Source organism: Crinia signifera, chromosome 3, assembly GCF_055691185.1.
Source record: "Crinia signifera chromosome 3, ASM5569118v1, whole genome shotgun sequence".
Taxonomy (NCBI): Eukaryota; Metazoa; Chordata; class Amphibia; order Anura; family Myobatrachidae; genus Crinia; species Crinia signifera.
Genome location: NC_139219.1, coordinates 231464834 through 231489025, shown reverse-complemented (window position 1 = coordinate 231489025; position 24192 = coordinate 231464834). Strand labels below are relative to the sequence as shown.

Below are 24192 nucleotides of genomic sequence, written 5' to 3'. Positions count from 1 at the left end.
CCTGCAGAAAAATAGCCCTGACTATACCTAAGATGCAAAATGTAGTACTGGACCCAAGGTTATAATCACCAATGACGAAAGTTTTGACCTGCACTGATCCAAGTTGGAAAATGGAGTAGAGTCCTTATTAGTCAGTTTATGGTATCCTGATGAAGTTGGAACGGTCTCAACCAATGGCACATGTGTAATTAGCTAACTTGGGAGTCCACACTACTGCGAGTGGTCAGGTGTCCATAACAATTCGGGCAAGGGACTTCCGGATGAAAACAGTGTCCGATCAGATTTATGAGCAGGTGGGGAAAGGTCCTTTGGTGTAGAGATGAAGTCTTTAAACCAATTGGGTCCAGGATTCCTGGACCCAATTGAATGTTGACTCACAGCTCTTGTGTCCGTTTCAATTTTTTATGATCTGCCGCTGTGCAGTAAAAAATCTTATGAGTGCCATCTGCTTCTACGTTTCGGGGCTCTTGTCCTGACGAAGGGGACAAGGATCCTGACGAAGGGGACAAGAGCCCCGAAACATAGACGTCGCCATTAAAGCACATTTTTTTTCACTGATCAAGTCTCCGAGTGCCGCTTGACTGCAGTACACGTGGTCTATATATATTTATATATATACTTTATAGGATGCAAAGTGAAGAAAGGATGGCACTCAGAGGTCGGTAAAAAACGTGCTGTATTGTGTCCAACAGAAAAGTGTTTTCTGTTGGACAAAATACAGCACGGATTTTACCGACCTCTAAGTGCCATCCTTTCTGCACTTCGCATCCATTACATACTGTGGAGGGGCACCGGGGCAGCTGACCGATTGGAGGAGTGCCGGGCTGCTAACCCCATATATATATATATATATATATATATATATATATATATATATATATGGGGTCAGCAGCCCAGCACTCCTCCATAAATATATAAAATGGTTGTGGGGATTGGCCGACACTCCACTAATGATGTAAACAGGCCTGGGTGCCCTCCCAGGAGATGAGAACCTCACTCCAATATAGTAATAGGCGTCGCGGGTGGCACTCCAGGAGATATTAATTCAGCAGACAAGCAGCATAAACCAAGGTTTAAAATGTATTGTACCCTGATGAAAAATGTCACAATACATTTGAAACGTTGGTTTATGCTGCTTGTCTGCTGAATTTATTTCTCCTGGAGTGCCACCCGCGACGCCTATTACTGAAGTGACCACTGAAATGTTAGACAACTCAAGGAAGATTAGAAAGATAGACCATACAGTCATGTATTAAGACACTTTAAATTAAAATACTAAAATATCTTATTTGCACATTTGTTAAATTACCCCTTTAACGGCAAGTACGACCACAGAATATATAAAGCCAATTAGGGCTATCACAATTAGGCACATCAGAAATCTAGTAGCATCTCGGTACAGCTTGAAATTCATAGGTTTGGGATACAGAATTGATCGCACCATATCTCCTTTGGCTGTGTTGAAACCTAAATGGAAACACCAAGATCAGTCAAAAATTCCCTACTGGGAGGATGCAATACATCTGAAAATAAGAGTTGACATGGTGGAAAGTTATATGCTGATTTTAGCATTTCTATAATGATTTAAAGCTTTGGGTAAGAGCTTTAAGGCATAAACCATAAACCATCATAACTTTGATAGATAATAGCAGGGTACATTCATTTACAAATGGATGTAAGGAAATCTTTATGAGAGATTCTTGAATTTTTTTTAACTTCAAATTGAATCTAAAATTCTCAAACTGAATAAAATATTTTAAGCAGGTTGAACACATGTTTAAGCTTAATAGATACTTGTAACACTTTTTATGTAACCAACAAATGTCAAACTCAAGTCAAATTATCATGGCAATCTAGCCCATTTTTATTATTTTCATTGTTTAGGTATAAGGGGTTGTGTATGAGATCCTGATAGTCAGAATGGTGGTGGTCATCATACCGATAGTGGCATTCCAATCCTCTGAATCCTAACACATATGCTAATCAGTGGCAGTTCCTGAGGTGGTGCTGCAGCACAGTTCAAAATTCAAATAGGGAAGTAATACCAACTGCGAGTGAGAAAGTTTGAAATGACAGTTGGTGGCAGTCGGTGTGGCTCCCCTATTTGAATTTTGAACTGTGCTGCAGCTCCCCCCCCCCCATGGAGCCACCATTGATGCTAACCCTCCTACTCTTACCCCCCCCCCCTAACCCCCTAAACCCTAACTCTCCTTACTCACAGCCTAGACCTGTATGCCTCATCTACTACAGCCTAACCTTAACACTTCCATACTGCAGTCTAACCATAACCTCCTCCTCCTAGTGCCTAGCCCTAACCTCCTTCCTGGCAAACTTTTGTTCAGAAAGGTGACTATCAGGATTCTGGCATGGAAATTCTGAGCAAAGTTGGGATTCTGACACTGGTCTTCTGACTGCCAGCATATTTACCATTGCGATGCCAACTACATCCCAGTATAGCCCTCGTTTGATGTTTTGAAGGTTAATATGAAAATATCAATCATCGTCATCATAAACCAAGCCATGCGATATTTCATTTATTTTTATATATTTATATATATTTACTAGAGAGGACAGCTTTCGGGGACAGTCTGAGCATGTTGTACATATCCACATTCTGTTCAAGATGTGGTATGAAAGGGAGCTGAGAGGGGCTTAGGCATGTCTGGGTTTGCCCCCCTTCCACACACGTGTGTCAACAGAGCGGCCTCTCGTTTCGTCCCCAACACATCGCTATATGCTTGCCCCCCGCAAGTGGTACCACCAGACATGTGCCTCACTTTCCTAAAGGGAGAAATTCACCACTGTTTTGGGGAAATCCACAAATGGTCAGAAAGTCAAGTAACATGTTTGCCTTTTGCAAGGTTTATACTACTTGTCTGCACTTATGTACATGGTATAATGACGCAGCGCTACTCCTCCTAACATTATATTTACCCACACATAACTGAACATCAGCATTATATGAAGATTAAACTCACCCTAACATCTACAACAAACAACTCAATGAAGTTAGGGAATTTAATGAATGCTTTACACTGTGTAAGCGCACCCACTTTAATATTCTTTGATTTAATCCTTTTAGTTCATTTAAAAACAAATATGCAGCTCAACTACAGTATATTTGAGAGAATGACAGCTGAGTACACTTTAGTAATGGTCTTTGTGTCCCTTTTGCTACAGTATATTTGACAGCGGACAATTATTTGTGGAGGCAGCATCAGCATGGACTGTGTAATGTTTAGTGTTACTGCCTCACAGCACTAGGGTCATGGGTTCAATCCCCACCAGGATACTAATGTGTGACATTTCTAAATGTTCCCTGTGCTTTTATGGATAACCAAAAATATCCTGGTGTGTTAAATAGTTCCCAACAAAATTAGCCTAGCATGAATGTGTGTGCATGTACATGTGGTAGGGGTAGGGAATATTTTTAGCTTCACTGGGGCAGGGAATGAGGTGAATGGCTTTTTTTTTTTTTTGTAAAGAACTGGGGAATATGTGTGCGCTATATAAGTAACTGGTAATAAATAAGTATTAATTATTTGGAATGCAAAAGGATCTAGTTTAGACAAAGAAAGGAAATGCCCCTAGAGCAGTGGTTCCCAAACTGTGTGCCGTGGCACCCTGGGGTGCCTCTGGACACTTGCCGGGGTGCCCTGAGTTGGTGGCCCAGGACCAAAATTATTTATGATCAATATCACAGGCAAAAGCAGTGCTGTCAATGTCATGGACAAACAGTAGCAAATACTGTCTCTAACCATTTAACTGACTCTAAGGATGACATATAAACACAATTTACTTAATTTAATAATTATTTTCTGATTTCATCAATAATTAACATGGCCTAGGGGTGCCGTGAAATTGTTTTGATGCTCAAGGACGCCATGATTCAAAAAAGTTTGGGAACCACTGCCTAGAGTATTTATTCTCTTCCTAGTACAGTAAATAGTTCAGAAATCAGGGACGCGCTTTCAGGGGAGGCAGTGCCTCACCTGTCATAAATAAATAAATAAAAAAAGAAATGTATATCTGTGAGCTTTTGGCAGGAAGTGGCAGTGCCTCCAGTTGATAATTGAAAACTGTCACCATCGGGGGGCGGGGCTGATCGGGAGCACAAAAAAGAGGCTGAAAAAGCCCATTAAACAGCATTGGGGAAGCGGCACCTACACATCTGCCTCGGTGAAAGGGAAGTCCCTTCAGCCCACATCATAGCACGCCCCTGTCACAGAGAAAGATATGATAGGACAGTGGATCAGGCTGTCACACACTTACAGCCTGATCCGCTGTCGTGCTATATTGCAGCGGCTATTTCCCCCCAGACCCCGGCGCTGGGAGGCCCGACTCCCCTCCCTCCTCCCACCACTGCTGGAGGTCCGGTTCTCCTCCTGCCGCTGCTGGAGCCTGGGCATGGGCATGTCAGGGTGGCCCGGCTTACTCACCTCCCTGCTCCTCCCGCCACCATGGTCCCCCACTGCCAGGAGACCCAGCTCCCCTCCTTCCTCCCACCACTGCTGGAGCCTGGCCAACTCACAGGGAGGTCCGGTTCTCCTCCTGCTGCCGCTGGGCTGGAGCCTGGGCATGGGAATGTAAGGGTGGCCCGGCCAGTTAATTTCCCTGCTCTTCCCGCCGCCGTGCCTCCCACCCCCACTGCCGGGTGACCCATCTCTCCTGCCCCTGCCCCCAGGGCCATCTTAACAGCAGTGTGGGCCCCTGGGCAAAGCAATGCACTGGGGCCCTTACCCATTCTCCCCTCCTAGGGGTGGGGGGCGCTATCAGCAGCAGCTTTGCTGTCCCACGGGTGGCAGGGGGTGCTGTATCTTCCACTCAACATGTAGGACCTGGAGCAGTAACTTCTGCTAATTACTCCTTTACTGCACAGGTGGTGGGAGGGAGAACACTAACGTGTGGCAGGAGGCACTGAGCTGAATGAAGGGTCCCTTGTAAATGACTTCCAGGGAGGTAGGGGGTGTTTTATACGCAGGGGAGGGTTGGATAATGGAGTGGGCTTAATATTCGTCATTTTCCGGTGGAAGGGCAGCTTGTTTGACTGCAGATATCACCATTATCTGGAAATAGATTTCTTAGCCTTCAATAGTATAAAAACCTAGAGTCCCAACTTTCAGGAGGTGCTGGGGACTTGGGGATCAGAGATCAGGACTGAGCCAGAGCAATCCATTGACAAAAATATAAAACTGTACACCAGATGTTTGGAGTTGGAGCAGGGACCGGCTGCTGGAAGGCTGATATCTCTGGTTCTGGGCATGATAGAGACAAGCTGCTAGTGTCGTCATAAAGGAAAGTCCCAGCTTTTGGAATATACTATCAGAAAAACCCTCAGTCAGAGAGAACCTGAGAAATATGACCAGGGCCGAAACTAGGGTTTCCGGCGCCCGGGGCAAGGCAGTCTTTTGGTGCCCCCCCCCCTAGTGATGCTGCTGCGCGCCGTAGGCGGGCCGAAATTTTCGGGGGTGTGGCCTAATTTGGGGGCGTGGCCTATAATCACTGCTCTCCCGCGAGGCCACGCCCCCATTTTGCCGCTATGGGGGCATGACCCAGAGGCTCTGTGAGCCTCTAGCCATGCCCCCAGCCCCCTGGCTGCGGGAATAGACGCTGTGCGCATGCGCACAGCGTTTATTCCCCGCTGCTTAGTTAGCAGCTGACAGGGGGGACCGACCAAATGACGCCTTGTCCCTGGCGCCGGAGACCCCCCCCCTCCCCGCACAGTCCTCTCACCTTTGAAGCCGCAGCCGCATCTTACTTTGACTGTCTTCGTCCGTCTCCTACTAGCGCTGCGGCGGGAAGCGCTGATGACTTCAAAAAGACTTGCCGGACGCTGATTGGCTGAATTCAGCCAATCAGCGTCCGGCAAGTCTTTTCGAAGTCATCAGCGCTTCCTGCAGCCGCGCTAGTAGGAGATGGACGGAGTCAAAGTAACATGCCGCTACAGCAGGGGTAGGCAAGTAATTTTTGATGGAGTCCGGAAGTTTGAAATGATTTTGGTCGAGGTCCAAAAAAATCACACAATCAGATGCACAATGCTGGCAATACGGGCAAAATGCTGGCAATACAATGACAATACTGGCACAATGCTGGCAATACAATGATAATGCTGGCAATACGGGCACAATGCTGGCAATACAATGACAATACTGGCACAATGCTGGCAATACAATGATAATGCTGGCAATACGGGCACAATGCTGGCAATACAATGACAATACTGGCACAATGCTGGCAATACAATGACAATGCTGGCAATACGGGCACAATGCTGGCAATACGGGCACAATGCTGGCAATGCAATGACAATGCTGGCAATACGGGCACAATGCTGGCAATACAGGGACAATGCTGCCAATACAGGGACAATGCTGCCAATACAAGGACAATGCTGCCAATACAAGGTCAATGCTGCCAATACGGGGACAATGCTGCCAATACGGGCACAATGCTGGCAATACGGGCACAATGCTGGCAATACGGGGACAATGCTGCCAATACGGGCACAATGCTGCCAATACAGGCACAATGCTGGCAATACGGGCACAATGCTGGCAATACGGGGACAATACTGGCAATACGGGGACAATGCTGGCAATACAGGGACAATGCTGGTAATACAGGGACAATGCTGCCAATACAGGGACAATGCTGCCAATACAGGGACAATGCTGCCAATACAGGCCAGCATTGTCCCTGTATTGGCAGCATTGTCCCTGTATTGCCAGCATTGTCCCTGTATTGAATACAGGGACAATGCTGGCAATACAGGGACAATGAAGACACATTCTGCTCACCTTTTTAAAAATGCCAACTCCGCTGCCTGCACCCCTTTCCGGAGTCTGGACTCTCTCCAGAGACAGCCCTTGCTCGACAGCCCCTGCTCAGGTGTGGGGTGCGGCGTCAGGCAGGGCTTCACTTAGCGGGTGGGAGGGCAGGCAGCTCCTTCACTTAGCGGGTGGCAGGGCGGGCAGCTCCTTCACTCGGTGGGCAGGAGGGTGGCCGGGAAGCTCCTTCACTCGGCGGGCGGGAGGGAGGGCGGACGGGCTTGGCGCGCGATGCGTCTCCACATAATCACGCTGGCCGCGTCGTCAGCCCCCGCCCCGTGAGGCGCCGCGATAGGACGCTCGCTCGTCAGGGGAAGGAGACGTCATGTCTCACTTCCCCTGGCATATTTACACAAATACTGTGAGGTCCGGAGCTCTGGCTTCCCGGACCTCACAGCGCCCCTCACCTCCAGCGCCCGGTGCGCGTGACCCCCCAGCCCCCCCCTAGTTACGGCCCTGATATGACTGGGAATTGCAATTAACAGGTCGGATGTGAACTGCTGCTTTGAAGTTGGATATCTTCAGTTCCCCAGGGCCAATTTTAAAAATACTGGTATCCCTGGAAAAAGGGGATCCTCAGCTATCAGTATAGGGCCCTTATACACCTGGGGCCCCTGGGCAAGTGCCCATTAAGCCCATACGAAAAGACGGCCCTGCCTGCCCCTGCAGCCCAGGCATGGGCAGCAGTGGCAGCATCAGAGGGTCCCACTGCCTGGCACCAAGCCCTGCAGGGGCTCCTCAGCTGTCTGTCACCTCAAGCAGGGGTCTTTCAGAAGTAGTGAGCCCCAGTCAGCAAGTACATGCTGTTCCTGTTCCATATCCAGGTGAGCCCTCTGCCATCTGGTGCATTGCCCTCTGGGGCATTGTCTGTTGAGAAGATATATATATATATATATATATATATATATATATATATCAGAAAGCACTGGAGCAAGCACTAGAGCCTGAAGTTAATGCTAATAAAGCATTGAAACATTGCTACATACCAGCCTGTACGAGTTGCTTTTTGCCTGAGAGTGCCATACCTTTTGATCTATTATATATATATATACATATACATGCACACACACACACACACACACACCGTAATATATTTTCCTCCCTCTTCCCGTAACCATATCCCTGGTAGGCTTCAATTGTAAGTAGTGCTTCAGCCCTGTGTCCCCACTGTCACCACATCACCAGCTGTCCCTTTCCCTGCGTCCCCCGCTGTCACTGTCCCTGCGTCCCCCGCTGTCACTTTCCCTGCGTCCCCCGCTGTCACTGTCCCTGCGTCCCCCGCTGTCACTGTCCCTGCGTCCCCCACTGTCACTGTCCCTGCGTCCCCCGCTGTCACTGTCCCTGCGTCCCCCGCTGTCACTGTCCCTGCGTCCCCCGCTGTCACTGTCCCTGCGTCCCCCGCTGTCACTGTCCCTGCGTCCCCCGCTGTCACTGTCCCTGCGTCCCCCGCTGTCACTGTCCCTGCGTCCCCCGCTGTCACTCGTCCCGGGTTGCTAGCTGTCACTGTCCCTGGGTCACCCGCTGTCACTCTCTCTGTGTCACCTGCCTCATCTGACACTAAACCCACGCATGTCACTGTCGGAAATAGTTCTGTATACAGAATCAAACACTCAGAACATATTACAGATATAGGTCACAAACCAGTGCGCATAACAAGAGCTGTTACAGGAGCAGAGCCGGACGGTGTTGTCTGAATGACTTCAGTCCCACAGAATAGCACATGTCTTTTGTAATCTTCTCCGCTATGTACTTTCCATGGAACGCAGTCTGTCACATGATCAAGAGGTGTCTTTGTGACCGGGATGCTTTCTCCTAATGAAAGACCATAAATCTATGTTACATAGGCAATGATAATACAATGTTTTCCTGTATGATTTGTTCAAATATATATTTTTTTTATTAAGAGAGAACAAATTCACATATGACTATTTTACAAGCATGCAAAACACCCTAGGTTGGTTTATTGGGTGTGTAAATGCCAGTGGAATTAACTGAAATATTCAAGTACAACCCTGCTTGGATATCTTAATCCTAAAATGATTTCCACACATGTACACCTGAGCCATTCACCTACCCGTAAGGTGAAATGTTTAACAGTTCCCGGAAATAAATGGCTTAGTAAACAGAACAAGACAGTAAACACTTATATAAAGCCCAGGCATAGTTACCTGTCAGCATGCCTTCATTCACAATACAGTTGCCTCTTAGCAGGATACAGTCACAGGGGAGGAAAAACCTTTTCCCAGTGAGAACTAATAGATCGCCGGGAACCAAGTGCCTAGATTCCATGTCATCGTTATCTAAAAATAAATATATCTTAATGAGACAAAGTGGCATCAAGAGGAACACAGAAAGATTTATATTAGGGACATCATTTATTACAGTTGAGCATTTATGTCCTATATCCTTATGATCAACCTCAAAGTATTAAAAACTACTCTTTGGACATTTTTGTTTATCCCACTATAATCAGAATCAGAATCAACTTTATTGGCCATGTATACATGCGAACACTAGGAGTTTTTTGTGGACAACACAGCAGCACCAGTATGAGAACGAAAAGAAGGGGGGGGGGGGGGGGTTTGCATACATTATAAGCATTTCAATCCTTAAGATACGTTTTTAGTGGACAGGTAGCTAAAAGTTTATTTTATTTAACGGACAGAGTTCAGATTTCGCTTGGTTGGATGCAGTTGATCAGTTGGTGGATGGCTAATGGGAAGGAGCTTCTTGCAGATCTGGTAGTCCTCAGAGGGACGGACCTGAAACGTGTTCCCAATGGTAGCATGTCAAACAGGTTGTAACCAGGGTGCAGCTTGTCTGTCGCAATCCTTCCGGCACGCTTCCTAGCCCTGGCTGAGTATATATCTGTAACAGGGGGGAGGCCAGTTCCAATGATCTTCTCTGTTGTCCTCACCACCCTTTGTAGTTTTTGTTTGTCATTTTCGCTAGCACTCCCATACCAAATTGTGATGAAGGAGCATAGGACGGACTCCACAATTGCGGTGTAAAAAACACACAGCAGATCCTGCGGAATGTTGAATTTCTTGAGGTGCCTCAGGAAGAACAGTCGCTGTTGGGCTTTTGTGACATTAGTGGTTATATTTGGTCCCCATTTCAAGTCACTGGTAATGGTTGTCCCCAGGAATTTGAAGGATTCAACCCTCGCCACCTCTGCGTTGGATATTTCTAGCGGGGCCAGGAGATTTGGTTGTTGCTGAAGTCAATCATCATATCGACTGTTTTGGAAGGGTTTAGGACAAGGTTGTTTTCGCAGAACCACTGTGTCAGTTTGTCCACTTCTAGGGCCTTATTTTGGTTCACTCTTTCTGACAAAATCCTTCTTAGATGGACAAAACCATGTGCACTGCAGGGGAGCATATGCAAAATGTGCAGAGAGAGTTAGATTTGGGTGGGGTTTTACTTCAAAGTGAGATCTATATTGAAGTGTAAAAATAAAGCAGCCAGTATTTTCCCTGCACAGAAACAAAATTACTCACCCAAATCTAATTCTCTCTGCACATGTTACATCTGCCCCCCTGCAGTGCATATGGTTTTGTCCATCTAAGAAGTATTTTGTCAGAAAGAGTGAACCAAAATAAGGCCCCTAGTCTGTATGCAGTTTTGTCGCCCTCTGAGATTAGGCTGATGACAGTCTGCAAATTTTACGATTTTCACTGATTTCGCCACTGAGGTGCAGTCGTTAGTGTAAAGGGAGAAGAGCAGTGGGGAGAGGACGCATCCTGATCGTGCCCGCACTGGATGTGTGGGCCCCGGCTTTCACCCCCTGTGTCCTTGCTGTTAGGAAGTCTGCAAGTAATGCATCCCATATGGGAATGAGACAGCCAGGTTGGGGGGGGGGGGGTCGGCTTGGATAAGGGGGCACCAACATTGCATAATTTTGGCCTTTCCCCCAGGGCTTCAGCAGAAGCCTCATCATGGGAGGGTTTTTAATCAGAGGCAGTGCTGAGCCTGTGAGGTATCCTATAGAATAAGTTACAGAGGGAAAAACACAGGCGTTTCCCCCTGCAGTTACCCATTGACCAAGTTTATACTGTCTTTACTCTGTGTTTTGACAACACAATTTAAAGTAAAGTAATTTTCTCCTGTGCAGTTTGCAGCCAATAATGACAAGCGGGAGGGGGCCCCCTTGTCTAAAGTGAGCCGGGCCCCCTGAACGCTTAATATGGCCCTGCTTTCCCCACCATATAAAAATAGAACTTGCAACATTTTAAATCTGGTATCAGGCCAAGATGAAGTGATTGGAAGTGTGTGACAAAAGGGAGACTAATCAACTCTCCCTGCAGTGCAGGAACGACACTCACAATGTGTGAGTGCACTTGACGTTCCGTGGGAGGAGGTAAGCACGTAATAATGCATGTTTGTATATACTGTATATTTAGTAACTAGTTACCAGCGCATCACAATGACAGAACAACATAACAGTAATATCAGCGATGAAAGTAGCAGCACCTGAATTCCTCTGTCAGACACCACCTAGTGGCTGCTGGCATGCAAATCACTTGAATTACCCATAGAGGTGAGGAGCAGCTTTAGCATTATAAAGGCTGCTGATGCCAAGTTTTCTTTCCCTTTCTTTGTTTTTATATTAAGATACACTTTACACTGTACTTAAGTGTATTTAACTTTCAGATATTTGTGTAGGCGCGGTCAATTATTATGTACTAACATTTGTCTGATTTAATGTGATGACTAGTTCTATTTACAAGCGTCTTTTCCATTATTCTAGATATTATTTATTAACAGTGTCTTATATAGCGCACACATATTCCGCAGCACTGTACAGAGAATATTTTAACATTCACATCAGTCCATGCCCCAGTAGAGCTTACAATCTAAATTCCCTACCACATGTACACACACACACACACACACTTGAGCTTGATGCGGCCGCCGCCGCTGAGTTCAGGGAGGGGGTGGTGATGTGAGCTTGATGCCGCCGAGTCAGTGAGTGGGGGCAGTATTAGGATCTTGTTGCGCCCGCCGCCGCTGAGTCCGGGGGGGGAGGGGGTGATAAGGACCTCGGTTAGGGGGGGGGGGTGTGTGGTTTGGCACCGGGCACCGCTTACCTGGCTCCAATCGAGAGGGAAGAGCTGCTTCCAAATGCCGTCCTCCAGTGGCCCTGCCTGGAATGCATACTGGGACTTGGAGAACCACAAGTCCCAGCATGCGGCCCATTAATGGGCTTGCTGGGACTCTTAGTTCCACAACAAAACCAATAGTTAAATAAAAGCACACTGACACATAATAAAGAAAAAACTTTAATACACACAGAGCGCATACATACTGATACTTACCTATCTTGAGCCCGGAGGTAGCCCTCGGTCCTTGTCCGGTGTTGGCATCCTGGTCCGGTGTCGGCGTTCTGGCCCGTGTCCGGTGTCCGAAGATATCCATAGGGGACCTATGGAAGCAAATTATACTTACAAGTCTCCTCCGGTGAAGATCACATCCTCTTCTCTCCATGTGGGAAATTCTCTAAGCTAAAAATGCGGTAAAAATCCCGTTATCGGGTTTTTACCGCATTTTGGGATGCACTAAGCATCCCCTGCCAGGTTAACGCGGCGGGGGGCATCGCCAGAAAAATCTAATGATGCCCCATAGAAGCCTATGGGCTTCTAACGCAAACCCACCGCCGCCTCGCACGGACCCCCACCGCCCCCGCCGCAATTTAATACACACAGAGCCCATACATACTGATACTTACCTATCTTGAGCCCGTAGGTAGCCCTCGGTCCTGGTCATGCATCCCGGTGTCCGAAGAAATCCATAGGGGACCTTTGGAAGCAAATTATACTTACAAGTCTCCTCCAGGGAAGATCACGTCCTCTTCTCTCCATGTAGGCTCCAGGGGGACTTGGCAAAAAAACAACCCAAGAGTGCGAACCAAGCCGGACTGAGCAGGAGCCACACGATGTCTTTGTTTACATTGTGCTTCTCCAGCCCAAAATAGAACTACTGGCCAGCTTGCGGCCTAGCGGCTCCTGATTGGCCGCTAGGCAGCAAGCTGATTGGAGCCTACATGGGGGGAGATTCTCTAAAACGCTCCGCCCCCCTTCGCCGCCCATCGCAATTATAATTATCGCATATGTTCTAACATATGCGATAATTATAGCAAAGGACAGCTCTTGCGTTAAGAGCTGTCCTTTGTGGTGAGAGTCGCCGGGCTCTCCTCCTCCCTGCACCCGGAAGAGGATCAGTGCAGGGAGGAGGTCCCAGGTCCGGGCAGCACAGCTCTGTGCTGGCCGGACACAGGTGAGGGGGCGATGCGGCGGGGGCGGTGGGGGTCCGTGCGAGGCGGCGGTGGGTTTGCGTTAGAAGCCCATAGGCTTCTATGGGGCATCATTAGATTTTTCTGGCGATGCCCCCCGCCGCGTTAACCTGGCAGGGGATGCTTAGTGCATCCCAAAATGCGGTAAAAACCCGATAACGGGATTTTTACCGCATATTTAGCTTAGAAAATTTCCCACATGGAGAGAAGAGGATGTGATCTTCACCGGAGGAGACTTGTAAGTATAATTTGCTTCCATAGGTCCCCTATGGATATCTTCGGACACCGGACACGGGCCAGAACGCCGACACCGGACCAGGATGCCAACACCGGACAAGGACCGAGGGCTACCTCCGGGCTCAAGATAGGTAAGTATCAGTATGTATGCGCTCTGTGTGTATTAAAGTTTTTTCTTTATTATGTGTCAGTGTGCTTTTATTTAACTATTGGTTTTGTTGTGGAACTAAGAGTCCCAGCAAGCCCATTAATGGGCCGCATGCTGGGACTTGTGGTTCTCCAAGTCCCAGTATGCATTCCAGGCAGGGCCACTGGAGGACGGCATTTGGAAGCAGCTCTTCCCTCTCGATTGGAGCCAGGTAAGCGGTGCCCGGTGCCAAACCACACCCCCCCCCCCAACCGAGGTCCTTATCACCCCCTCCCCCCCCCGGACTCAGCGGCGGCGGGCGCAACAAGATCCTAATACTGACCCCACTCACTGACTCGGCGGCATCAAGCTCACATCACCACCCCCTCCCTGAACTCAGCGGCGGCAGCCGCATCAAGCTCCTACCGCCGTCCCCATTCCCTGACTCGGGGTCAGTAAGTCCTAGAGGGGGGGACCTATTTGTTGGGGGGGTCCCCACTTCCCCAGGACCCCAGGCCAGGCTGACTGGTCGGTGGGGTGAATGCTTTGGCCGGGGGGGAATTGTATAAAAAGTCTCCCCCGGCTGTGGCATTATCCTGCTGGCTGGTTGGGTCTGGGGCAGGTTCTTAAAATACTGGGGACCCCTATTAATTTTGTCTTCCGTATTTTGGGAACCAGTCCGGGCCCTGGAGTCTGGGGCTATTTTTAAAAATTCAGTGAAGCCCTATGTCGGTGGTTTCCTGATTTTTTAAAACCAGCCCGGCTCTTTCAGCCTGGTGCTGGTTACTCGCCTTTTTTTAATTTTATTTATATTTCTATTTTTTTTACACTGAAGCCTGCACGGATCTGACTGATCTATGCAGGCTAAAGCCAAATACACCAGGAAATTGAAGTCTATTTTCCTGGCGTATTTGGCCGGCAATTATCGGCAGTTTGCTGATAATTAGCGCCCGTATTTTAATATTCTTATTAAATTAGGAATCACCATTATTTTGAATGGTGATTCCTATTCGTATTTCCCGATGGCGTATACATTTGTATTTGTAAATACAAATACGAATGTGCCATAAACACGAATACGAATGTGCGTATTTTTGGCATAGCAAATGCCAAAAATACGAATACGCCTAAAAAATTTGTATTTTACTATGAAAATACAAATTTTTTAGGCGTATTTGCCTTAGTAAATTTCCCCCATAGGGGGTTATTCTATAATTTCTGCACATGTGCAGATGCAGGGTGTGAGCAGGCATGGTGAACTACATGTTTGCTGTCCTGCTTGCACCTAGTAGTGTGGGTGGTGGCGGGGGGCATGGCCCATGGGAACGCCCAGCGTTTCATTGGCGTTCCCATGAAAACGGTGGGCGTTCCCATGCAAATTGCCCGGTGACACACGTTCGGGGGGTGGGCAGCTAATGTCAGCGGATGCCAGCTGCCCACCTGCTTCCTGCAGATCAGAGACAATATAGAGTGGTCTCCGACTATCGAATGATTTCACCCGTGCACCCAAGGCTGCGAATCGATGATTATGCCAATCATCCATTTGCAGCCGTGCGGGTGAACGCAGTGGCGTTTAGTCCACATGCAACGCTGCGAAATTTGCAGCTTTGCGTGTAGACCAGAATAAGGTCTATAATGTAAGATGATGAATTATAAAATTATTGAAGTTGTTTCCCAACCTCAGCAATCCAAAATCTAATTATGATTATTTTGGTTCCCAAATTGTTTATCTGTCATGTGCACAATTAAACTTGAAATTGTTTATTTTATGTGGGCAAGTCAGTGTGAGTACAGTATGTTTTATAATCTATGTTAGCAGATAGTAACAATATGGTCCCTATTCATATTAAGTTAAAATGTAACTTAATTATACAGATAAAGTGGCTAGATACTCTATATCTTGCTTATTAGGACTTTTGTTGCAAAATTTGTTTGCACTAACCTATTATATCAGTAATTCTAGTACTGTGTGATAATACAGGTACTCCACCGATTTATCGCTGCTTGATGGTCTGGCACCGAAAGTTAGGATGCAAGCAGGAGTTAGGCTGTAGGAGGGCTTGGTTATTCTGCGGGCTGGAGGGGGGTAAATATGATGTGGGAGGCTAAAGGCCCCCATCCACTAGTGCGATATGGCTACGTTATATGCCATTCTGACCCATTGCTGCGATGGATTGCATAAAAAGTGACACATCGCATGTCATTGCAATGTGAGGCGCGTTCCCGTGCAACTTGCATCGCAGTCGCAGATCTGACTGGCTGCCATGAATATTTGTCCTAGCCTGTAATCCCTGCTAGGATCGCATATGATACATTGTATGCAAAAGAGGAGCATACAATGTATCATATGCAAACATGTCCCCCGGGAGCCGTCAGGTGAGATGGCGGGGTTATCGCATGCGAGGTACCACATGCCATACCTCACCTTAGTGGATGCTGTTGGGAGGCTGTGAGGCTATGGGCGAACAAAGATTAGAATTAAGCTATGGGTTGGAGGGGCTGTTGTGTACTCTGCTGATAACACTGATACCCAGGCAAAATGGATAATCTGACACAAAGGGCATTCAATGCAGCCGGTGGGGGGTTAAATGGCGGGGATTTCCGAAAACATGTGATCCTAGCCGTTTAACCCCCGTGCCGGCTGCTTACCCTATTCTACGTTCTGGGGGAATCCTCGCTGTCACAGGATGGTGAGGATTCCCCCGAACAGGGAGGCTCGCGGCTAATGCAGGGAGCCTGCTGCATTTAGCTGCGAGCCATGCTGTTTTATCGGCCACACACGCTGATTTCCCCTTGCTACAAAAACCTAGTGAGGGGGAAATGGCATGTGCAGAGGGTCAGTTGAATGCTGACCCTGAGGGCTGCGACACCGAGCAGTCAGCACTGCTTGCTATCGCAGCTCGCAAAAATCATTGAATACACCCAAAAGTACTAGATTATCAGTGGTCTATCTGTATTATGGCTACATTTTATTTGATACATTAGTGACACAACAATGTTTTAAACAACAGTATTTTAAATAAAAATACTATAGGCAAATTGTTGAAATTTGTAGGGGTTTTAGTGATGAAATAATAATTGGTATCTACAAATATTAAGTATCAGTTGACTATACACTGACCAAGCAGAGCAGCAAAGCATTCTGGAACTTGGCCCAGTAGCTATTGCCATCTTTATCCTATGGGCTACAGACTGAAAAATTGTCTGGGAGATAGATCCATAGGATTCATCATTGGCAATGGCCACTCAACAGAACTAGGAGGCAGGGCCGGCTCTACCATTAGGTAGCTTTAGGCAGTTGCCTAGGGCGCCAGGCTCTGGGGGGGGGGCGCCACTAAGTCTGCCTATCAAAAATGAAGGATGTCTATGAGGATCCTTTATGTACTTAATGCAGGTGGCTTCTGTGGAACTTCTCACCTTCATACTTTCCCTTGAGCCATACTTCCCTACTTTGCTGCCCCCTTCTCCTTGTACTCTGTTGTGGATGACAAAGGGGGGCCTCCTTGGAAAGCAGGGGACTTGCCCATCTTTCCAAAGTGGGTCTGGGAGGACCACCCAATTTTTTGCGAGCCTCCCTGCCATTCCAGAATGTTTGTCAAGTATGCCTTAGGTTATTGGTGGCAGGATGGGGGAGTAAATTGAAGTTTTGCCTAGGGTGCTGTGAAGCCTTACACCGACCCTGCTAGGAGGTAAGCAGGGGTGGAACTCTCGATGGGAACAATGGGGCAGAAGCCTGGTGAAGAGTTAAAGTGTCATAACGCACCAGCTAATCAGCTATGTTTGAAAGATTACAATCACCCGATTGCGCCCCAATTTCATTTTTCATGTGGGACCAAATGTTTGATTGTCCTTTGCTCATATACATTGCCAGATTTTTGACAGATCGGACAGATAAAGCTTTATGCCGATGTGTTCTTTTTCATGTGAAGCCAATGTGTTTTATTATTTTCCAGTTGACGCCTATGTGCTTTTTGTGCTTCCTTATACCTCTCAACATTGCCATTTTCAAAATCGCGATGCATCCAAAAAAGGGGTGTGTGGAAAATTGGGGTGTGGTCTATGACTGCGGCATCCCCACAAGGCCACGCTTCAGTTGACATAGACCACACCCCAATTTTCCATCACTAAGGGGGCATGGCCAGCACTGTGCAAGCTGCTGACCATGCCCCCAGCTCCTCTGCCTCTCGGAATAGACGCTAAGCACATGCACACAGCAACTATTCCCCACCGTTACCTATTACCTGCAATGGGGTCAGTAATGTAGTGTAGGATAGGCTATAGAAAGGTGATGTAAAGTAGAGTATACAGCAGTCAGTGATGTAAGTATAGAGTGGCCAAGGATGCAGTGTAGGGTAAAGATGTGCAGGGTATAGAGGCATCAAGCCTGTAGTGTAGGGTGTAGAGGGGTCAGGTATGTAGTGTGTCGTATAGAGGGGTATGCAGTGTGGGGTATAGAAGTGTCAGTAATGTAGTGTAGGGTATAGAGAGGTCAGTGATGTAGTTTAGGGTATAGAGAGGTCAGTGATCTAGCGCAGAGTATAGACTGGCCAGGAATTTAGTGCAGAGTATAGAGGGATCAGGCATACAGCATAGGGTGTAGAGGGGTCAGGTATGTGGTGTATCGTATATAGAGCGGTCAGGAATGTAAGTATACATAGGGACCAGGGATGCAGTGTGGGGTATAGAGGTGTCAGTGATGTCATGTAGGTAGGGTACAGAGGTGAGTGATGTAGTGCAGGGTATAGAGGGGTCAGGGATGTATTTATTGTACAGTGTGCATCAACAATGTATTTTTCTTTCTTTGTAGAATTACAAGTCCCAGCCTGATAGCACATATTACTGTGTGTGTAATTAGGGTATGCCTGTGAGTGACAGCATAATACTGTTTGGGGGCAATTATGTTTTATAATACATTTTTATAATACATTTTTAAAAGTAAATGTTCAGTTTATTTGTGTGTAGGCCGGGTATAGAGGGTATAAATGAATTACAATGCTAAGTGTTTCATTTCTACTTTATTCATTCACTACTCCCACTTTATTGTTATTATCATTAATTTATACTAGCTGATGTTCCCCGTTTGAACTGGTCAATGATTTGCTGAGCAGAACATTGTACCCCAATTCACCCCCTTAGGAGTCGAATATCTAAAATTACCTGCTTATTGGGTAGCTGCAAATAGCTGTCACAGGTTCTAGACAACTGAGCAGGCCAAATGTGCACAGGCAGAGTTCACCAACTGTCACATTTTCCAGAGAACAATGGTGATGCATTATAAATGGCAGGTGGACGTTTTGCCACATAACTCCAAAACAAAGCAAACAATTACCAATCACCAATATTTTTATACAAATGTATGCACCAGGACCATTAATGTGCTATATGGTGTGCCCTCATAAACATCATCCTTATCATATTAATGTATAGATAACATAAAAAATTAGACAATATTTTAAAGACCACATACACACAGGAGGAGACATTTTAGACGGTATTCAATATTAACCTACCAATATGTTTTTGAACAGTGTGGGAGGAAACCGGACTAACCAGAAGAAACGCATGCAAACATGTGGAAAACATGCAAACTCAACACAGATTGTTGGGAATCAAAATCATGGCGCCAGATGCCGTAAGGCAGCAATACCATATATAGAATGAATTATTGCCCCTTCAGCTGCATGCAAGGAGATGTGTTCTCTCTCTTTGCATGTTAGGGGATTCGGCAGCGGGGGCGTTTGGCCGGGAGGCATTCAGCTGCTCGTTAAGCAGAGAGATACCGCTGCTTAGTGAGCAGTCCTTAATCAGGACCTCTGTGTGTACCATTCTGTAAATGCACTTACCTCCATCACTGGTGTGGACAGTCACCACTGCACTGTTATTAGACTCCACCAATTTTTTGAGTTTCACCGATTGCTGTACATGATACAGATACATAGATAATGTAAGTGGTTAAATCTCAATCATAGCTTAATGTGCATCTTGAGGTAAACATGACTAGTAAGGTTATTAAGGTAAAACAGGTTTGATAGGTTAATTACCTACATAAGCTCATATGATGTCATCCTATCTAAATCAAGAAATACAGGTAGTTTATTGTACATACACCTGCCTTAGGCAGCAACATTAAATAACCAAAAAGTCTCACTCCATTGTGCACTATAAATGCATGGGATGTTTTAGCTGGACATGGAAAATGTTATCTAGAATCACAGTATCCAGGAATAAAACACGAGAAAACAAAGTAAAGGGAAAATGACTTCACTTTGAGGAGATTAGTAGCTGTGAGGATCATTGCCAACCAAGTCAATAGAGGGGGAGGTTTAATGAAACCTCATGGATGTAATTTGCCAGTTTGGAATGTAAATCGCGTCCATCTACATTGCCAGTTTTGATTCAAATACCTATAATGCTGTGCAGTAAAACCAGGGTTGGTTACTTTTTTAATCCCGGAGAGGAGAATTTCAGCAGGAGTTCAGGTGGTTGGGCTTGAGCGTTACATCATTAAGCCCCACCCCCATGATGGAAAATGCCGCAAAAATGTCACTTTAGCCCCGGCCCTCATCGGTGTTTGGCAGATCAGGTTATTTAAACAGCGCGGTCAGGGGGGAGAAAGCCGCAATCAGGGGGGGGTCACAGCCCCTGGCTTCTTTAACTCCTTCACTCCCTGCACTGAAGAGATGCCATGCACTCTTCAACAAACATCGAGCAGTCATGATCTCTGGTCCCCCCTCCCCCAACTGCCCCCCACCAGACAGAGCCATTTGCCAGAACGCTACAGCTGTGGGCCCCATCAGCCTCTGAAACACCTTGCCCGCGCCATACTGACAATGACAGATCCCCGCCTCCCCATCACAGATTCAAGAAGACATCATTAAACAGGAGTTCAGGCCCCCAGAAGACACAACTCTCAGGAAATGTGTTTACGTCTTGCCTGAGGATCTGAGCAACTACAGAGTTAAGTAGCAGCAACAGCAGTAGTAATAGTAGGAGATGTAGTAGTAGCAGCAGCAGCAATAGTAGTAGTAGTAGTAGCAGCAGCAGCAATAGTAGTAGTAGCAGCAGCAGCAGCAGTAGCAGTACGTGGTAGGAGCAATATAGGAGATGTACTGTAGTAGCGGTAAAAGTATTAGCAGCAGCAGTTGTAGAAGCAGTAGCAGTAATAGTATGAATGTTATTAGTGGTTGCTAGTAATTATTAAAGTGAAACATATAGTACAATACCTGTCTGAGATCATAAACAGTCAGAATGATGGAAAGAATGGTAATCGCTATTATAACTACAGAATATTCAATGTATCCTTCGGCCATCCACAGACTAAGACTGGCAGCTTGAAATATATAATAAGGGTTTAAAATCTAGTAAAAACAAAAATAAAATGTTAATTATACAGTAAAAGAACCTGCTGTAGATCCAAGATACCTCCCAACTGTCCCAATTTTTGCATAGCAGTTATGATTTGTGTTTTGTGACTTTCCTGCGTCTCACCCATGGAAAGTAATGTTCTGCGATGGGGGCAGTTGAGAGTCCCCCTGAAACTCGCATGCACACAGCATCTATTCACAGGAGACAGAGGGACAAGGGTCATGGCCAGCAGTTCACATAGTGCTGACCATGCCCCCACAGAAGAGAAATGAGGGCGTGGCCTTGCATCTGTGGATATACATGCAATACTACGCCCCCTTTCTCAAGGTCACATACTCTTTTCGGGATGAGGCACGGAGAGGCCGCACGAGAGTCCCGACTTCGGATTTTAGATTTTGGGAGGTATGGATTTATAAATATATTGTATCACATTACGATAAGGGCCCTTATTCTGATTGATGCGTACTTTTCCGCATACTTTCGGATAGCGTCTTTACGGCGTCTGCGCATGCGTGGAGAACGCAACGCGCATGTGCCACGCATTGACTCCGTACCTGTTCGGCCAAATCCCGTACAAAACTGTGCACCGCAATCAGTCTGGAAATATGGGCGTATTATGGGCGTCATGCGGAATGACACATGGGCGTAGTTTAAAAGTGGGCAAAACTGGGAGGAAACATGGGCGGACACGGGGGAGTACACTTATGTTGGGGGGCGTGCATTCGGATAGCACTCCGAATGCACGCGAACAAAACCGATAGAAATGTGCGGTGTCCATAAGTCAAGTATTGCTTTGCGGAAACCACTCGGTCTTGCGGTAGGCGAACGGAACGCCTAATGACTACAAGCATTAACACCTGAACCCAATACAATCGACTCCTTTACTCATTACTCACTAATAGGACGCTTGTCAGTGCTTTAATTGAAACCATTGCACTTCAATTGCTGTAAGGGTTAATGTGTGCAATGCATGTGTTAGGCATGGTTGTAAGGATATATTGGCATATAATTGATTCCAATTCCAAATAAACATTTTTTTATGAGGATAGGTAATTGAATAAGTGGGTCATGTGATGTATTGCAGAATAGACATAATAGTGGGTAGTTTTGCGTAAATACACTGCTTGCCATCCGTTCGGATGCGGTATTCCCGTGCATACTCTGTAATACCGTGCAGAATCTGAGTGTTTCCCCCGCACACGCATGGTTTGTATGTCGTCCGTAAACACGCCCTGTTCTTAAAGAGTGAGTCCGTCCGAATGCGGAGGACACGTGGGCGTTTCTACGGACGATGGCCGCACGCGGCAGCACAGCGTGGCGTGCGGACCGCACCGTAAGAATTCGGGAATATCCGCATCAATCAGAATAAGGGCCAAGGTTACTACAGTGACTCACAAATGACATGTAAACTAAAAGTAAGAGTAAAGATTTGGAAGGATATATTGTAATAGAAATGAACTAAAGCTAATAAACTATTACATTAAGGAGGCACAATGTGCACATACTGTATGGCCTAGTTCATGTCTGTACACAAATTGCAATTTTCTAGGCTATGGAACTGCTTATGTTAGCAAGTGATGCTGCTGCTAGACAATTAAAAGTGACGCCCAGCAGAGCTATCCCAAGCTCATTTGCCCCCCCCCCCAAAAAAAAAAGAATCATAGAGGTTAAGGGTAAGTCTATGGCTACGCAAACTGGACACAGCAGTAGCAACGCAATAACTCTGAGTCTGATTCCGATCCAATCTGTGCGAATGTAGCCATTGCTGGTTGCTCGCAGTGTGATTGACAGCCTGTGGCCGTTTGGGGGCAGTAACCCCAAGTTCTCCAGAAAACACAGGCATACGTGGGCCATTGGGATGGAGGGCTGCTGCCGTCAGCAGCGGTCTCCTTCTCCCTACGGCCATCGCAGGGCCAAGTAAGTCCTGGCTTACTCTGTGCTGCGAACAGAGGGGAAAACGAATCAATGGTGAGTGGATTTCAATGGTTTTCAATGGATTTCAATGGCACGGCTGCGATCGCATTCATAGTCGTGCACATGGGTAGAGGGATAGCATTCCACGGAGTGGCGTTAACCTGATTGCTGAGCCCCCCCCCCAAAAAAAAAGAATCATAGAGGTTAAGGGTAAGTCTATGGCTACGCAAACTGGACACAGCAGTAGCAACGCAATAACTCTGAGTCTGATTCCGATCCAATCTGTGCGAATGTAGCCATTGCTGGTTGCTCGCAGTGTGATTGACAGCCTGTGGCCGTTTGGGGGCAGTAACCCCAAGTTCTCCAGAAAACACAGGCATACGTGGGCCATTGGGATGGAGGGCTGCTGCCGTCAGCAGCGGTCTCCTTCTCCCTACGGCCATCGCAGGGCCAAGTAAGTCCTGGCTTACTCTGTGCTGCGAACAGAGGGGAAAACGAATCAATGGTGAGTGGATTTCAATGGTTTTCAATGGATTTCAATGGCACGGCTGCGATCGCATTCATAGTCGTGCACATGGGTAGAGGGATAGCATTCCACGGAGTGGCGTTAACCTGATTGCTGAGCCCTGAAAACTTGCAGATCAGCAATCAGGTCTGATTTGGGCCCCATGTGTTTGCATGTACGAGCTTGTAGCGGACAGAAGAGACAGCCTTTGAAACCTGCAGGACACACCTCTGTTTTTCCAACCACACCCTGTTAACACCTCCAAATGATCACTTCCTGTCAATCGCTTATGAAATCCTTATTGCGTGCAAGATTGCAGCAGCGCCTTCAAGCATGTGCATTGTGATTGCAGCACTTGCGCAGTATGCTGATAATCACTTGTTACGTTAACATTAGGCATTATGTACAAACATGAAATAGGCCTATTGTTACAGAATAAGGAATAGATAAAAAAATAAACTTCTTGCAAAACACATTGCAAACATTTTTTATATTTTATAAGTATCCAGAAATGGATCAGAAGTGCAGAGAAAATAAATATGTGAAAATATATTTATGTAATTGAAAAAAAATAAATGCTATATTTCTGAAATGACTAAAGAATAGTGTTGGACGATAATAATAGTAAAAAAAAGTATAACAATATTTGTGCACTGAAGTAGATAAACGTGAGCAGCCTTATATAAAAGTAACACATTTAAAGGTCATATTTATTACTTGTGGTTCCCAGAGTTCGGTTTTATGGAGTAATGGACTTTTTTCAGAGTCTTTAACCACATTAACAGTTGGAATTTTTACAATATTGATAGTTTTCCTTTGTATCCCATAGAGGTGTGCAGGCATATAAGAGATTTGGGGCTGCTGTAATTTTGGGGGATGTGCGTAACCAATAGGTTTGCCATACTATTCCTTTAAACCAGGACAC

General features: G+C 46.5%; 1 protein-coding gene across 1 annotated transcript in view; it reads right to left on the bottom strand.

Moving 5' to 3' along the window:
- The window catches only part of LOC146062977 (putative cation-transporting ATPase 13A4), a 137797-nt gene that overhangs the window by 63069 nt on the left and 50536 nt on the right, over nt 1–24192 (bottom strand). The window contains exons 7-11 of the mRNA XM_083174987.1: nt 20707–20841; nt 19327–19399; nt 8996–9127; nt 8469–8639; nt 1310–1467 (exon numbers count right to left, since the gene is read on the bottom strand). Coding sequence (XP_083031113.1) covers nt 1310–1467; nt 8469–8639; nt 8996–9127; nt 19327–19399; nt 20707–20841 — 669 coding nt within the window. The remainder of the gene's footprint in view (nt 1–1309; nt 1468–8468; nt 8640–8995; nt 9128–19326; nt 19400–20706; nt 20842–24192) is intronic.